This window comes from Pogona vitticeps, chromosome 2, assembly GCF_051106095.1.
Source record: "Pogona vitticeps strain Pit_001003342236 chromosome 2, PviZW2.1, whole genome shotgun sequence".
NCBI lineage: Eukaryota > Metazoa > Chordata > Lepidosauria > Squamata > Agamidae > Pogona > Pogona vitticeps.
Genome location: NC_135784.1, coordinates 66479741 through 66498739, shown reverse-complemented (window position 1 = coordinate 66498739; position 18999 = coordinate 66479741). Strand labels below are relative to the sequence as shown.

Here is an 18999-nt window from a genome sequence, read left to right as displayed (position 1 = left end):
CTTAGAGATGACTCAGCTCCCAAACACTATGCCAGTAGTGTGCAAACTCTGGCAGTTCTACCACATTGGCAAAGCTTTGTGTATGGCTGAATTGGCAGTGTCTGTCATCCAAGGCTCAACCTAGAGAGCAGAGAGGCTTAACTAATTTCAATATCAGGCAGTGAAATGACCACAGGAGCTACGAGCACAATAATGGAATATGTACAATTTGCATCAGCGGAGATGCAGGAGATATCATAACCTATGAAATCACACATCCTCAAGGGACTCAAGGCAATAATTTGAATAAATTATTTACTTAAATAGAGGCCAACATTGTGTTGGGTAGGGTCTGCCTGTGCAATGAGAATGACATCATCAGTAAAGCTGCCACTGGTTAAAAATTTCCTTTTGTGATTTTGGAATACACGCAAATTTGTTGCACAGTGCACAATCTGTATGCACGTCAAAGTGAAAGGAAGTCTTTAATCAGCTGTAATCTGCTGCCACCAATGATGTTATTCTCATTGTGCAGGTAAAGTAGCACAACAGGATTTCTAACAGAAGATGCAAAAAAGAAAAAAAAAACAAAGGAAGGAAGGAAGGAAAAAGAAACAAAAGGAAAGGGAAAAGGGCAACCAAAATTAGGAAAGTACCAGAGCAAATCCCTTATTAGTAAAGTTCACACCATTTCGGGTTGATTAATATAGCAACAAGGTGGATAAGGAGAGATAGGGGTTTCATAAAATTATGTATTGTGAGGAGAAAATGGATAGTGAAACAATTCACTGAAGCTGAATGCTGAGAGATTCAGGACAGATTAAAGAATCCATCTTTTCACCCATCTCTCATAACTGAATGTTATGAGATATGGGTGACTGTTGCAAGGTGATCCATACAGTCATTTTCAACTCTTCAGTTCTTAGAAGAAGAAAACGATGATGATTAATTACATGGCCCTCAAGTCAATTCTGACTTACGGTGATCCTTTTCAGGGTTTTCTAGGTAGAGAGTACTCAAAAGTGGTTTACCATTTCTTTCTTCCGGGTCTGTGTGGCACAGTCAAGGTCAGGCAGGCTGGCTCTTCTCTCAGAAGGGTCAGTGGGAAATCAAACTCCCAACCATGCAGAACAGAATACCAGAAGACCTGACCTATAACCAAGAGCCTTTAACATTTTTAAATCTTGTGTGCTCTATGGTCTTTTACTTGTAATTTTCAGTCTAGAATCCTTATCCGTTAATCAAGTCTAGTTTTATATGATACTATGGCAAAATTAAGAAGACTACTTGTTACTCATCAAGCAGCAGGGCTAAAACCTGTAATCAGCCATCTGCGTCAACTTCTTTGTTTCATTTTATAGCTCTTTAAACTGTGTCTAAGCCCTAATCATGGAAAATCCAGAAATTATTGTTTCCTTTTAAAAGGAGGTGACTCAGACGTGCCCGTAAGAAACAACAATGTACATGCAACACTTGCAGGTCAATTACAAGTTTTTCCCCAAGAAAAGACAACATATTTAAACATCTTTTGTTTTTGTTTTTAAAGTTAACAAGTCTTTGTTAAGGTACACTAATACAAAGGAAAGGGTAATACACTCTTCTTTAAGCTGAGGGGCTTCTTCTGTTTCACAAATATTATCAAGCTGGTAAAGATTACTCTGAATCCTAAATGCACACTTAGCTAGCAATGTGGCAAGTAAAAGATGCCATTCTACCTTCCAGAAATGATGACCAAGAAACTTCTGAGAAATTTTGCAAGATTTTCCATAAAATGCTTGGGGTGGGGGGAAAGTCCTGCATAGAAAATTCTTCTCTGGATTTGGATGGAAACAAGAAACAGGCTTAGGAGTCATCTGCACTGAAGCATAAAACCCCATACAACTTATCCCAGTAGTTTCATGTATATATTAAATAGCATGGGAGTGGGATAGGCCTGGTGACTCGGGGCAAGATTCCCTACCTCCTGGAGACTCGGGGCAAGATTCCCGACCTGCAGTTCACCTGTGGACTGGGGTGTTGGTGGCACAGAAGTGGACAACACCTTGGAGGCCACACATGCATCCATGGCAGGCTAGGGATTTCAGGAAAAGAGTGAGGAGGACTGTTGGGCAGATGCCATCAACTGGGAGGCATTGGAGGCTCAAGAGGTGTTGACATTACCAGCACACGTGATGGCCAGCTGGGAAACTATCCATCACTGGGATCCTAATACAGGGCATTGGCAGGAGTTCTTGCTGCTGCCTGAGGAAGCAGCTTGGGCATGCTGAGCTAAGGCAAGGTGAGGTGACTGGAGAACCAGTGATAAGCATCCCATTGGCAGGGTCAAGCAGCCCACAGAAAAGACTTCCTGGTCAGCATTTAAACACCAGTTGATTAGCCCTCCTTCTCCCATTTCACCTCCCTCCACACCTCGCTACTCCTGGAAGCCCAACCATGTCAAATAGACTGTTGCTGTGTCTCCAAGGAAGAGTACTGCACCTATGGAGTAGCCACCACTAGTGGTGACAATAGCGAAGTAGCTAGGGAAGGAGCCGAGGCTACGCTAGTCCAGGGACTGCTGAGTGCCTACATCCTGCACCCTTCTTGCGGCACTCCTTGCCTGGCCCACCTGTGGAGAGTTCTGGGACTGGTAGAGGAAGTGGGGCTCTGCTTCACCCACTAAAAGACTGTTTTGGACTTATCTTTGTTCCAGCTGTTTGGGAGTCAGTCAATTCCCTGGCACCTTAAAAGTTCCCAGGGTTTATTGTGGAACCACAGTGGTTTGTTAGAAGTTGTGTTGCTCAGCTTAAACTGAAGATAATAGGAAAAATCACTGGGCTACTCAGGTATAATCTAAACCAAATCCCTTATGAATACACAGTGGAAGTAAAGAACAGATTTAAGGAACTCGATTTGGTGGACAGAGTGCCTGAAGAACTTTGGATAGAGGCTCGTAACATTGTCCAGGAGGCAGCAACAAAAACCATCCCAAAGAAAAGGAAATGCAAGAAAGCAAAGTGGCTGTCCAACGAGGCCTTAGAAATAGCAGAGAGGAGAAGGGAAACAAAATGCAAAGGAGATAGGGAAAGTTACAGAAAATTGAATGCAGACTTCCAAAGAATAGCAAGGAGAGACAAGAGGGCCTTCTTACATGAACAATGTAAAGAAACAGAGGAAAATAACGGAAAAGGAAAAACCAGAGATCTGTTCAAGAAAATTGGAGATATTAGAGGAACATTTTGTGCAAAGATGGACATGATAAAGGACAAAAATGGGAGGGACCTAACTGAAGCAGAAGACATCAAGAAGAGGTGGCAAGAATACACAGAGGAATTATATCAGAAAGATTTGGATAGCCCGGACAACCCAGACAATGTAGTTGCTGACCGTGAGCCAGACATCCTGGAGAGTGAAGTCAAGTGGGCCTTAGAAAGCATGGCTAACAACAAGGCCAGTGGAGGTGATGACATTCCAGTTGAACTATTTAAAATCTTAAAAGCTGATGCTGTTAAGGTGCTACATTCAATAGAAAACTCAACAGTGGCCAGAGGACTGGAAAAGATCAGTCTACATCCCAATCCCAAAAAAGGCAGTGCCAAAGAATGCTCCAACTACCGTACAATTGCACTCATTTCACACGCTAGCAAGGTTATGCTCAAAATCCTACAGGGTAGGCTTCAGCAGTATGTGGACCGAGAACTCCCAGAAGTACAAGCGGGATTCCGAAGGGGCAGAGGAACTAGAGACCAAATTGCTAACATGCGCTGGATTATGGAGAAAGCCAGAGAGTTCCAGAAAAATATCTACTTCTGCTTCATTGACTATGCGAAAGCCTTTGACTGTGTGGACCACAGCAAACTATGGCAAGTCCTTAAAGAAATGGGAGAACCTGACCACCTTATCTATCTCTTGAGAAACCTATATGTGAGACAGGAAGCAACAGTTAGAACTGGATATGGAACAACTGATTTGTTCAAAATTGGGAAAGGAGTATGACAAGGCTGTATATTGTCCCCCAGCTTATTTAACTTATATGCAGAATACATCATGCAGAAGGCTGGACTGGAGGAATCCCAAGCCAGAATTAAGATTGCCGGAAGAAATATTAACAACCTCCGATATGCAGATGATACCACTCTGATGGCAGAAAGTGAGGAGGAATTAAGGAACCTTGTAATGAGGGTGAAAGAGGAGAGTGAAAAAAAAACGGTCTGAAACTGCAAGGCGAACAAACCCATCAATTCTAAAGGAAATCAACCCTGAGTGCTCACTGGAAGGACAGATCCTGAAGCTGAGGCTGCAGTACTTTGGCCATCTCATGAGAAGAGAAGACTCCTTGGAAAAGACCTTGATGTTGGGAAAGTGTGACGGCAAGAGGAGAAGGGGATGACAGAGGATGAGATGGCAGGACAGTGTCATCGAAGCTACCAACATGAATTTGACACAACTATAGGAGGCAGTGGAAGATAGGAGGGCCTGGCGTGCTCTGTTCCGTGGGGTCACGAAGAGTCGGACACGACTAAACGACGACTACGTGTTGCTCTAATGAAGGTGCCTGTTTATGCAAACAGTCATCATGTCATGATAAAAGGGACATCCTCACAATGGAGGATAGAACAGAACTCTGAAGGAGCTCACAGGTCAACAGCCAGGGATCCCACAGTTCTCCACCCCACTTTCTGAGCTTGACCCTCCACAAAGAATTGGGACCACTGTAAAACAGTACCTCTAAGTCTCATCCCAGAGAGGGAGTCTGGAAGGATATAATGGTCAATTATGTTGAAATCTACTAGGAAGCCCAGCAAAATCAAGAGGGACATACCCCTCCTGCCTGATTTTCAAAGGGAGTCATCCACCAAGGTGGTCAAAGACACCTCTGTCCCCTAAACAGGCCTGCTGAAATGGATCTAAATAATCCACCTCATCCAGGATCTCTCAGAGCTAAGAAGTCAAGATGCTCCAATCCTTTGTCCAAGGACAGAATATGGGAGATTGGCCAGTAGTTCAATAGCACAGAGACTGAAGATTACTGATGGAGAGCAGAAGAGGTGGCTGAGAAGGGGAAGAGGATGAGGTGAAATTTCAGGCTGGAATGAAGAAAGAATGAAGATTACAAGAAGTAATCAAACAGGATAGTGCCCACTTCCCTCCCTGTGGCTGCCTTCAGAAGCTTCTCTGTTTAGTTTTGTGATAGGGCTTTCTCTCTTCTAGCTGGAAGAAAAGAAGGGAGAAACAAAACAGAGCACCCAGGTCTGCACACTGCTGCCACCCTGCCTAGATGCCCTTCTGTTCTGCCCACACCTCAAGGCCCTACAAACTCTTGGGCCTGGTACAGTTGCATAATTGGACCTGGCCTTGCCATTTGTATCTTCTCATTCACACAAATGGAATCTGGAGATCTGGAAATGCTCCAAATATTGCCGAAGACAAAGAAAGGATCATGTAGGAAATCTCTCAATTCTGGGTGTGGTAGGCACCAATCTGGGTGTCTTATTTGGGCATAGAGCAAATGCAGGCGACAGTGCACATCCTTATCTGTAAGATTTCCCTGTTGTACCGTCCTATCTAATAGTGGCACAATCATGCTAATTAACCTGCATTTGCACAAGGAGTATCTTGGAATTAGCTTGGTGTATTTAATCTTCCCGTCTGCTTTGCTTCTAGTCTGCTTATAAGAAATGAAGAAAGCAGAATTGGAAGGAGCTTATAGAATCACCAAATGGCAGAACTTCATGGAGACCTGGAGGGTCATTAAATCCCACTCCATGGCAAAAGCACGATAGTCACAGCTAAAGCTCCCATGATAGATGCACATCCAAACCTTATTTTAAAAGATCCGGTAAAAGAGAGTCCACTACAATCTAGGCAAACAATTCTTACTGTCAGGAATGTTTAACCGAAATATATTACTTTATAATTTGAATCCATTATTTTGGGTCCTATCCTGAGAAGCCACACAAAGCAGACATGCCCTATCTTTCATGTCAGAATCCTGCACTCCTCAGTCTTTTCTTGACCAGGCTAAACATACTCTACTCCCTCAGCTTTTCCTTGCAGACATTTTACAATCTTGGTTGCCTTTCCCTGGACATGTTCCATCTTGTTGATATCCTTCTTAAACACAGGGGCCAGAACTGGACACAGTACTGCAGACGAGGTTCAACTAAAGCAAAATCAAGTGATATTACTTTCCTTGACGGGTATACTATACTTCTATTGATGCAGTACTGCGTTAACTTTTTTGCTGCTGCATCACACTCTTATCTTAAGTTTAGCCTGTGGTTTACTAAGACCCCTAGATTATTTTTACATGTACTACTGCAAAGCCATGTGTCACCAATCCAATATTTGTGCATATGATTTTTTTTCTCCTTCAGTTTAGATCTTAATATTCTTCCCTGGTTTGTCTCATTCTGTTTGGTTTGGCACACTGTAATACTACTTCAGTAATAAGAAGAACACATAGCTGGTTCACTGAAACTGAGAAGATGCCTTGGGTGATAAATGAAACAGTCAGTATACCACAAAAATTCAGGTTAATTTACACTTTACTTACAGGTTTACCAAAGAGGGACAACACAAAACATGATGGAATATTGTGATTTGAAGAACATAACTAGAAATAAGAGCACAGCAGGAAATCAGTATTCATCATCTTTTTAGCAGGAACACAGGAAATTGCCTTACACTTAGTCCATTTAGTTCAGTACTGGCTATAGATGCTGACAGCATTCTCCAGAATTTCAGGCAGCAGTTTTTTCCTTCCCTACCTAGGTTTGTCAGAGTTTGAAATAGGATCCTTTTGCATGTAAGGCATGTGCTAAACCACTGAGCTGGAGGTCTTTCATCATTTGATTTATTTTAAAAGCAGGGCTGTCTTGTAAAGACTTTCCGATTATATGTTTTCATAGTATTATTGCTTGAAGTATACTCAGCTTCATTCTTCAGCCTCTGCTAGTGACCATACAGAAAAAGGGATTATTGTATCAAACCCCAAAATATTCCATTCCCTCTTCTTAAAACGGAGTTTCATATAACACATACATTCAGTTTCTCTCTCTCTCTCTCTCTCTCTCACACACACACACACACACACACACACACACACACACAGTTACAAATATGTTTTCCCCTAAAATTACACTATTACAGTGTTGACTGTTCTATATTCCTTTAAGTGACTTAATAATAAATATCTCAATTTAAATGGAAATTCTTTGAACAATACTTCTAGTTTTCTTTGGCTCCTTCAGATTAACATTTAAAAAACAGTGAACACATCCAATAATATTAATCTTAGAACAGCACAGCTGGAAAGAACCCTATGGATCACTGAATCCAGCCCCTATCAAGGAGGCACAGTGGGAATTGAACTCCCAACTTGTGCTTCTACAGCCAGAAACCTAAAGCACTGAGCTATCCAGCAATTCATGTGTTATAGTTAAAACTCTCTTAGACCTTGGCTTGCACATTTCATTGAGATTTACTTTCTTATACAGACAATTCGGCAGCTCAACAGCACAGGCCATAGGGAAAACATATTGCACTTAGTATTCCACGAAAAAATATTGCTATATTGTATTTAGCAGATGCTTAGTTTACTGTTCACTATATCAGTTTTGTGTGTGAATATGCATCATATACTCTCACATGCAAATATATATTCAATCTATTTAGTACTCATATATGTGTATGTATATTTGTGTATGAAGAAACATTTTGTATCTTTCATAACTCACTTCAAACTACTGTACTCTAAAGAAAAAATAAATAAATAAAAACAGCAACTAGGAAAGCATGCAATATATATAAAGGAGCTTTTTTTTAAAACAAAGAACTGATATTAATGATTATACAAGCTGGGAAACCTTAACAGATTGCCGGAATTCTCCAGTAAACCAAGTTATAAACTAGTAGCTTAACCAAGCCCCTAGGGGAAGAAATTGGCAGGATTAAGAGGACAGGTTTTTTTAATTAAGCCAATAATTTTGCTAGGCCAAAATAACAAAACAGTGATTTACAGAGCAGATGCAATTTCTTTCATTTACTTTAAAGATGTATTTTAATGGCATTACATCTGAAATGCCAGCCCATGATTTTCACATAGACTCCTTCTTTGTGGCTCCCCTCTCTCTTTTGCTTTCTAGCATACCTTTCTCTTTTCTATTTTCCCAGCCATTCCTATTGCAATTGGCTGATTTGCTCTAACGTCACAGTGGGCTTGACTAACTCCTAAAACTCAGTAGGCATTAGATGTGTGTTGCTGTTTTTTGTTTTTGTTTTTGTACTCCCAGAATTCCTTGATGAAAAAGTCTGGGAGTTCCAGCCAATGGATACATACCCACAACTTACTCATCTCAACGAGGGCCTACTTGAACAGAAAGAAAGCTGCCTCAGTGTTTCCTGGGAGTATTTATGGGAAGTACAGTTCTTTGCCTTCTACAAAGCCCAACGAGAGCAATGAGACTAAGTCTCCTACAAAGACCTAGGCCTCCCAGGAAGCAGTAAGGCAATTTCCTTTTTGTACAGGAAGAGGACCTGAGGCAGCCTGGAAGATCAGCCCTCTTCTAAGTGAATGGAGCGTAGTTGTCTATAAGTATATCTGTGTGGGTTTGAACTCACAGAATTCTGAGAGTAAGGAGGTCCCGCCACCCAAAATGAATGGCACACCCTACAAAGTACTTTAAGGCAAAACAGGGCCGATGCAGGCATTAAAGGGTCACAGTTACACTTGGCAAAGTTGCTTCAGTGTTCCATCCCTTGAGCACTGCCTGGATGCTGTACTGCAAGGGATGAAGGATAACAGACTGGGGCTGAACCCGGACAAGACAGAAATCCTGTGGGTGGGTGCTCCCAGTGTTGATGGTCTGCGTGCTTCTCTCTCTCTCTTTGGGGTAGGGAGGATCTTTCTGTGAAGGATGAGTAGCGCAGCTTGGATGTACTCCTGGACCGACACTGTCAATGGGATTCCAGATAGCGTCTGTGGTCCATACCACCTATTACCACCTAAGGCAGATTGACCAGTTGCATTCCTACCTTGACACTGGGTCGCTCACCACACTGGTCCATGCACTGGTAGACTCGAGATCAGATTACTGTAATGTTCTTTATGTGGGGCTACCTTTGGGGCTATTATGGAGACTCCAGCGGGTCCAGAACTCGACAGCCAGACTAGTAAGTGGGGTTAGGAGATACTAACGTATTTTCCCCACTCTGGCCGCCTTTCACTGGTTACCTGTCCGCTTCTGTGCCAACTTCAAGATGATGGTGTTAACCGACAAAGCCCTAAATGGTTTAGGACCTCGATACCTGACCAAGTTCCTCCTCCAACCAGATCTGTCCATCCTATAAGATTCTCACAGGCTGGGCAGCCGAGAGTCCTAACTCCGAGAGAGGCCCAAAAAATGACGACCAGAAACTGGGCCTTCTTGGCAGTTGCACCACAAGTGTGGAATAGTCTCCCACCCAAAATCTGCCTGGCCCTTCACTGGGAACCTTTAAAAAACTGCTAAAACCCATCTTTTTAGAAAGGCCTTTCCAGATTCACATACATTATGATACAATAATGCCTAAACAATTAACTCCAATCCATCGCCATGTTTCTATTATAATTTTCTTTATTTTATTATGCCTTCTCTTGTAGTTTTTGTAGTTGTTTCCAACTTTTAAAGTTATTTTATTCTATTTTATCTTAATTTTGCGGTTGTTATTGTACATTTGTTATGCGTTGTCGCTTGTTTGTACGCCGCCCAGAGTGGCCTGGCAGCCAGATGGGTGGTATAAAAATCAAATAAACAAATCAAATAAATAAAGGTCTCAGAAAACCTTGAGTAAATTGCAGACAGATCAACAAAATGAATTTTATGCTTTCATTAAACTAAGCATGAAGGAACCAACCTAGTGTGTTGGTTAATGCAGAGAAGTTTGTTTGCTTCCTAAATGTGTGTGAAGCATAACAACACAGACATCTCTGACTGGTGTTGTGGTATTCCACAGTTGCTGCTCTCCTGGTTACTGACCTACTCTGTTGCTATGAGGTGTATCCCTCCAAGTGTTACCATATGAATTTATCACTAGTTCCCTGGTCATTTTTTGGTAATTCACTTTTCCTCATTGTCCTAAAGTTTATCCACATTGGCTGAAGTATTCTTTTAATGATGTCAGAAAAACCTTACCCTTTCTTTTCTTTTCTTTCTTTTTTTTGGAGTTGTATTCTTTCCCATTAGTAGTCTAAAATATTGCATTGGTTAACTTCAGCAACACTGTGAAGACATATCTTGTGCTTAATAAATTATGGCCATTTGAAAATCAAAATTGATCAAGCATAAACGAGTAGGGTGATCAGATGAAAAAGAGTACAGGGTTCTAGAAAACTGCTTTGAAGAGGAAATTTAAGTAGGTGCAGCTTTGAATGCAAGCTAAGGTACAATTGTTGAAATTTTCTCTTCCACACAACTATTACAGATATAAGGACGCTGTCCTCTTTTTCACCTGATGAAATCCAACCCAGCCAGCCCTTTCATCAGAAGCGGTATATCAAGATATAACAAATATTTATTTTCCAATGATAACTGGGTTCTGGTAAAAGGCATCCTCCCTTGACCTTTCCCCCATTTCCTTCAGTTTTTACCCATCATGGACAAAATCCACTTTTAAATTCCACAAGAGTAGTGGACCTTTGCCAATGCTGACTAAAAAGCCTATTCAATTCAATGTATCTATTCTGGGGCAGCAATGAATGAACTAAAAAACATAATCAATTTCAAGGACATGTCAGTAGAGACATAATCAATTTCAAGGACATGTCAGTAGAGATCACGGCCACAATCTTCCACACTATATGACACCTGTTCTGAAAGAATTGCACTAGTTGCCCATATACTTCCAGTCCAAGTTCAAAATGTTAATGATAACCTATAATGTTCTAAATGGCTTGGGATTTGGATATTTCAAGAAACATCTCTCCCTGTATATACTTGCCCAATCACTACGATCTGCAGGGAGGGAGGGAAGGAGGCCTTCTCCATGTCCTGTTATTGAGAATGATTATTATGCGAAGACACAGGAGAGGGCTTTTTTAGCTATAGCACCCCAGTTACAGAATGCTCTTCTCTTAAAGACTCAACAGGAGTGGACGGTAATCTCAAATCAAGCCTGAACTTTTTCTGGAAGCAAAATGAAAAAAGTGAGGCTGCTGCACTTTGAACACATCATAAGAAGACTCACTGGAAAAGACAGTAACATTAGGAAAAGTTGAAAGCAGCAGGAAAATAAGAAGACCAAATAGGAAATGGATTGACTCCAAAAAGGAAGCCTCAAGCTTGAGTTTACAAGAGCTGAGCAGGGTTGTTAACGATAGAACATTTTAGAGGTTATTCATTCATAGGGTCACCATACATTGGAGACAAATAGATGACACATAACAACAGCAGCAGCAGCTCTGGTTAAAACTAAAATGACCTTTAGCCCTAAGAGAAAATGTGTATGAGTTTTATATATTGAAAAATTACTTTTTATACCCCTCCTATCTTCCAGCACAATACAAATTCTAATCTAGAAGATACATCAGGCTCTTATAAAGATCATCTCTCTTTTGATGTGGGCTTTAGGAAGGAACTAAATATCTTGTTTAATCATGGCTTGGAAAAGTTTTGCAGCCCTTGCATAAATTATTCAACAAGGAAAAGGTTGCTTGCTCTTGTAGTCACAGCAGTTAATGAGAGGTTCCCCAACAGTATGCACCAAGTCCACTGATTCCTGAGCACATATATGTGGAATCTAGAAAACAGCACGTGGAAATAAACAGTGCTAGCTTTGTAATACATCCAAGCTTTGTGAGTAGCCAAATTCGATTACTTGGGTGTGATAATTAGGGCTACTAGCAATATTGCTACTACATATGCAAAGAATGTGTTCCTTATAATGGGCTGCTATTACTGCTAAAAGCAGTCAGACACAAGCTTCCTTTCCTTAGCACTCTTATCTAATTTATTAATCCATTTCATCCACTCTTTTCACACGTTCTTTCTGCGTTCAGAATACTAAATGTTCTTTCCACTAAGTAAAAAGATATGGGTGTCAGATATGTGCTATGAAGCCATTACATTATAAAAGTTAGCTAAAAATATATGGAACACTTATGTCTGAGAGCATTTCAAGGGCCATGCATCTTCAGCTATCTTTTGTTGCACATAAAATTTAACACCACAGAACTCAACTATTGGTGAATAGCCAATAAGTGCCAGTAAAAGAGAAGGACACAGTGAAACACACAAGCGGTTTCCAAATGATTATATGAAGTCAACACAGCCTGTACAAATATCATTCTGCCTCTATGTGTGTGTGTGTGCGCGCATGTGTGCTCATCCATGTATCAGTTTTCTCTTATACTGAGAAATTTCAGATTTTTGCATTCATACAAATGCAGACTGGGAATTGTGATAAAGCTGTAAATAAAATAAATGTACTCCTAGGCCCAACTGATACTTGGACCTTTGCCAGAGAATAAAAACATTAGATAATCAGAAATATCCACCTGGGAAACATATGCAGAAAGATAGATGCTTTCTTTTATATCACTCCAAAGATTTTTTTTAAAAAGTCTCCATGATTTGTGAAAAGGCATGCTTTTGTCTAGATATTTCTGACAACAAAAGACAGCTGCTCCAGGTAAGAATGAGCAATCTGATGGAATAAAATAACTAGCTTAGAAACAGACTTGAAAAGCCCCCTCCCTTGAAGGAAAAAATGAACACATCTGTAATATACATTGATAAAATATGCATTAGCTCAAATCATGAAGTTGATGTACAGGTTCTATTAATCCTTCTGTGTTTCTATTTTTCTTTAATGCCCATAATCATCAAAACATGCTTTGAAAGAAAAGAAGGAGGAAATGAAGGAAGAAGGGGAGAAGAAGGAATTGAGAAAGAGAGGAAAGAGCACTGGGTGACTGATCTTGCATAGCCCTTTCTTCCTCTGCTAGAGATATTTAAGAGAAGTTGTTGAAGTTGAGTGGCAGGACCTAATAGGAGACATGAGACGCTACTGAAAAATTGAAGTATGTCCAGAGGAGGGCAACCAAGATGGTGAGTAGTCAGTAAACCAAATCCTAACAGGCATTATTGAAAATGCAGAGTATGTTTAAGCCCTGAGAAGACACAATAACAATCTTCAAGTATCTGAAAAGCTATCATGAAAAAGACGGCATAGAATTGTCTTTGTTGTTCCATAGGTAAGGAATACAAGCCCTTGGGCAGAAATCAATCAGAGATTCCTGGTGTTATCACCTGTTTGACAAAAGGACTACAAGGTGGTAGTTTATTCTTTAAGAAAGGTATTTATGTTTCAACCTTAAATGGGGGAAAAACACAACTCTTTCTCTTGCACTCAATTGGAGGCAAGGAATCTCAGCAGGTTTTCAAAATCATCATTGAGGTAGCCTGTCAAATTGAGACAGCCAAAATAAAGGAGCATTAAAAATGTACTGAGTACTCTTCATATCCCTGTTTTTAAAACATTTGTGTATATCTTTCAAAGACACACATCTTGAGTCTTACTGTATGTATTCCATTGTGAATAATCTGGAAAGAAAAGAAAAAAACCCTGCCTCTTTTAACTTGTTCCCAATAACGAGAGATGTAGAACTGCCAAATAGCTCAGTGATTTAGATTTGTGGCTGCAGAGCCAGAGGTTGAGAATTGGATTCCCTACTGGGCCTCCCTTAGAGGGAATGGACTCCATGATCACTTCCAACTCTACAATTCTAAGATTGCTGTTGAAAGAAAAGTCCACTGTTTGGTTGATAAGGGACCATATTTGTTTTTTTAAAATGGTCACAACAACTATTTTTTTCCATCTTATCCACTACTGGCACTGAACCCGATGTACAACACCCCCCCCAAAAAAAGAACTATATCTCATTGAAAAAAAGGTAGGTGAGAACTTTGACAGCAAGAACTAGTACTGTGGCAGGACAGCAGTATGATCCTTCATGGCAGCACAAATGCTACGTTTTCCCCCTTCTCCAGACATTGCCCACTCCTGTTGTACTGCTTTCTGCATTTTAAATCCTGCACTTTACAGAGGAGTAGACAAGATGACCTCCAGCACACTTTGGAGGAAATGACTGAAAAACTATGTCTGAGTACTTTAGACCTAGAAAACCCTGAGAAGGATCACCTTAAGACAGAACTGACCTGATAGAACACTATTATTATATATATTCGCGAAGGCTTTCACAGCCAGGATCTAATGGTTGTTGTGGGTTTTTTGGGATCTTTGGCCATGTTCTGAAGGTTGTTTCACCAGTATCTGTAGCCGGCATCTTCAGAGGACAGCACATCCAGAGCACAGAGTGCTGTCCTCTGAAGATGCCGGCCACAGAGACTGGTGAAACGTTAGGAAGAACAACCTTCAGAACACAGCCAAAGAGCCCGAAAAACCCACAACAACCACTATTATATTTCTTATTTCTCAGCACCGCTAGAGTTTGGTGGTTGTCCAAAGGGCCAGGTCTAAAAATTAGGAATCAACTCTTTAAAATGTATGAGTGAGATGACATGTTTGCAAAGTCACTGATTCTTGGAAGCAAATCAGGAAACTAATAGCAATTGTTTTTAAAAAAGATAATAAAATATTTTGGAACATTATATTATTATCGTTACTAGTGTTGTCATTACAACAGTTAGAAATCTTATACAGTATGTTCTAAATTATGTTCATAGTTGCCATCAATTTTTTTCAAAAATGTTCTTCTTTAACTTGGTCACTTATCTGATATATCTGTATTCCCTTTTGCTACTTATTTTACTACCTTCATATATTCTTCATGCATTTGATTATCTACATCCATAATGTATTTGTTTTTCTTTATCTCTGTTAGAAACACTTTTGCCTGTTTTGTAGCTTGGCTGATATCCATACTGTAATCAGGAAATATCCCAGATTTCTATTTGCAGCTCGATCCTCAGCAAACAAGGTCCCAAACACCATGTTATGGTGACATGGAACAAAAGCCTAACTTTTGAAGACATATTGCCCCAAATTACAAAATTAGCATAAATATTATCAATTGCATACTGATCATTTTGACGCCATTTGTGCAGCTATGCAAGATGATTTAGGCCAATATATGTTTGGTCTTAAAATCCTTGATTCTACACCTTACATTTCTCATGTTCATTCAGTCTTTGTTATTCCAGGCATGACAATATATTTATTTATTTATTTATTTATTGGACTTATATACCGCCCCATAGCGCTACAAGCACTCTCCGGGCGGTTTACAATTTTAATTATAAAGGCTACACATTGCCCCCCCAGCAAGCTGGGTACTCATTTTACCGACCTCGGAAGGATGGAAGGCTGAGTCAACCTTGAGCCGGCTACCTGGGATTTGAACCCCAGGTCGTGAGCACAGTTTTAGCTGCAGTACAGCATTTTAACCACTGCGCCACGAGGCTCTTAAGGGCCGGCAGATGGTCTTTGGCTCCTTCTGGGTGTAGGCACGATGGTCTGGTGCGGTCCCAGGAGCAGCTCCGGCCTGAAAGCTCTCTCTCCCCCTAGGCCAGGTGGTTGATGTTGAGAGGGGGTGAGGCAGCCAGGAGCAGCAGGCCGCAAGGCCTGTAACCACAGAGGGAGATCCAGCAGGGGCCCAACCACAGACTCACTGCCTCTCACACAGTGAGCTATGGCCGGCAGATGGTCTTTGGCTCCTTCTGGGTGTAGGCACGATGGTCTGGTGCGGTCCCAGGAGCAGCTCCGGCCTGAAAGCTCTCTCTCCCCCTAGGCCAGGTGGTTGATGTTGAGAGGGGGTGAGGCAGCCAGGAGCAGCGGTATATATAGGGTACTTAGCATATAGTCCTATCTTTTAAAAATCTACATTGACATAGTAATTCCAAAATCATGTAATTATGGTTCCCAACTCCTGAAATGTGTTTGTGCTTCTTCATTAGCTGTTTATATATTATATATACATCTCATTTTTCCTTCCATGATCTCAGACTGAGATACAGTGTTTCTCTCAATTTATCCTCACAACCCTATGATGTAGGTTTGGCTGAGAAATTATGGTAGTCCCAAGGCCACCCCATCAGTTGAGTAAGGATTTGAACTTAGGTCTCCCCCATCCTAGTCTGAAACTATAACCAATATCACACTGGCTGGCTTTGAGAACTAGTAAGTTGCAGGATGCACAGAAGGAAATACCTTTGACAATGTTTATTTACAGGGAACAATGGAAAGATACAAGTATCCAATATCCACTAACCATTTAATATTTGAATTCACAGTGACTTACTGAAGGCTTACCCAAGAAAGTCCGTTGTGCCCTCCAGCTGGTTGGCAATTTTACTTTGCCACTTTACAGCAATCAGGCTTTTTGTTGTTGTTGTTGTTGTTTCAAAATAAAATAAAACTATTTTCTGATCTGAAAATGGCATGATGGTAAGTTCTTTGAAAACAACTACCATCCTAAACAAAAACAAATCTGAAAATAAATTAGGGATGAATGATGCAAATAGTTAAATGCAAATAGCATTTAGAGATGAAGCAGATCTGGTAAGTGACTGGTGTGAGAGAATAAGATGACAAAGGTACTGACCTGGAAGTCAAGCTGGTTGGAGCAGGGGTGAAAGCAGCCGTTTGGAAAGTAAACAAAAAGGAGGGAGATAGCAAGAGAATAAAGGGAGGAAAAACATTAGTTTTTCAACATAAAAATAACCAGATGTTATATCAGCAGTTTATTTTTAAAAAGGAAAACCAACAAATAACATTAGTGCAGAGTGTTTCTTTAATGAATGATGAGCAAAGCAACAGCTTAAGAGGAATCACCCTTGTTGCTTATGTATTATGGAAAAGCCACTTTAGGTTATGTATACGTCCTTGTTGTATACACATACAAGTAGAACACAAATGAAGCTGTGGCAGTTGCTAAAGCATATGTTTAGCAGAGGCATTCATGTATTTTTTAAGCCATTGTGCAGACCAACATGAATTTGTAGATGACTGTGTGCAGCAAGTCATCTTCACCCATGAAAAAGAAAGGAAGCTAAATGGCTTGGCTGGATATTCAAAGAGTTTTATGTCAGAGATCCTCAAGTACTGATCACTTAAGCTGATCAAAGGCACTACTTTTTCCCATGGAAATGCAGCCCGTTCTAAAGCTGAGAACAATCTTTTTCAGCTCCAAGAATAAGACTAATAGTTCATCACTGAGAATATCCAGATGTCTGATAACTTGTTTTGTATAAAAATATTTAACATGTCCTTTCAATTAGCCAAAACACATACATACCCTTATCTAATGCCAAACTAAAATAGTCCCCAGAGCTATCACAGGTGCACATTCCTGCACTATTTTGCAAAAGGTGATTTATTTATTTCTTTAAATATCAGAAACAGCTACACAGCCATGGAGGTATGATTTTTTAAAAAAAATAATCTCTTTGTTTTTCTTGAGCTAAACTGTCTGAAGGTATTTCAATGGGAATCCCTTCTCCAATCACACAAGCTGAATTGTTGCTGTGAAAGGCATATCAAAACCATGCAGTGATAAATAAAATGCAATGATATAGAGACATTGAAAACTACAGCCCACACGTCACTATTTTGTCTAATTACACTGAAAATTGAGTAGTTTACATCTACAATCTGTTCTGCTTCACAGATGCACATCAACTTTACCTTCCTGGGAAGGCATTTCAAGTTCTAAAACATGAATTAAGGCACTTCTTTCCTTAGAAAGGACAGATATTGATTTGGAGGCTTGTGCCCTCTCTTAGGGTCCAACCACACAATATGTTTCTCATGTTTTTGAAGTAGTGCTTCATTAGTGGTAAAAGACATCTCTTTGTCATAGATTATGACATATGTATCTTCTATTGAATGTGCTTTGTTTTATTAATGGTTCACTGGAGGGCAAACAGAGTTTTAATTTGCAACTCTCCTGAGGCACATATCCCTGAAGAAAAATTGTTGAGACAAAGGAAATAAGCTAATTACAGAGATATGCATTCCTTTTAAAGTCTCCTTTGCTCCTTACATATTTGCTAGGCCCAGTGAGGCATATATCAAAATTACTGACAGTCATAAGGACCACAGTGCCATTCTTAAGAAGCTGCCAAAGAACCATGGTTATGCAGCCCCTTGTGGATTCCCCCCACCCCAGCTTGATTTTCAGCTAGCAAGAAAGGTGGCAGGGATTTACCCATCACTTTAAAGATCTGTCAGTACTCTAGAGTTCAAGCATTATGGAAAATGTATAATGTGAGACAGCTTTCAGCAGGTTTTAGCTGATCTCATTACTATTGCTGCCCTCCCTCCTAACTGGTAAGCCTGGGGATGTTAGGAGCCTGCAGATTACACTCTGCCAGTACCCTGAGCCTATAGCTAGCCCTTTAATATAGAGTTACAAGGTATACTAAGCTTTGCCAGATGATAACGAAAGGAAGTAAGCATGGACGTACATACATTAAAAGTTATGAGGGGAATGCATATACTAAGTGGCTTTATTGGATTCCACATCCCTTCAGGATATTTTCACATAAAGCAAGATGAGTGGTGAACTAAGCTTCCCAAAACCTCTATTCATTTCCCCTCCTCCATCATTAGCAAACAATGTGAGGGCAACTGGGCCTACAAGCTCTGCTTTGGATTCCAAACTTTCCCGTGGCTGCTAATAAGCAGCACCTTACCCCTACAACAAAAGTCTCTCACATGCTTCCTTACAAGGATTTGCAGCTGTGCATAAAACAACAGAGGTCATTGGGAGTGATTTGTACATGCTCCCTTACTTTAAATGTTCCACTTGAGATTCATTAAAGAGGAATTGATATTTGTAAAAAGTGATTGATTCATGGCTTTCTTTGCATCTTGCATATTAAGGTTCAGCCAATATGCTATTAATCTCCAATCTCATGTTTGATCACCAATTGTTTTATTTTAGAGAGAGGAAGTGAGAGAGAGTGTGTGCATGTTACTAGCATAGTAAAATCTATACAGATTTAAAGTCAGCAGTAATTTAGTCCCTAAACTGACAAT

The 18999-nt window shown here is 40.4% G+C and overlaps 1 protein-coding gene across 29 annotated transcripts in view; it reads right to left on the bottom strand.

The window, feature by feature from the left end:
- ERC2 (ELKS/RAB6-interacting/CAST family member 2) overlaps positions 1 to 18999 on the bottom strand; it is an 817272-nt gene that overhangs the window by 414568 nt on the left and 383705 nt on the right. For 17 of the 29 annotated variants that reach the window (XR_013541661.1, XR_013541666.1, XR_013541667.1 and 14 more), the window contains one exon: positions 16562 to 16573. The exons of the other annotated variants lie outside the window; for them this stretch is intronic. Coding sequence is in view for 1 of the 17 variants with exons in the window: in XM_078385331.1 (XP_078241457.1) it covers positions 16562 to 16573 (12 nt within the window). In the remaining 16 variants the exon portion in view is untranslated. The remainder of the gene's footprint in view (positions 1 to 16561; positions 16574 to 18999) is intronic. 29 annotated transcript variants of the gene reach the window in all.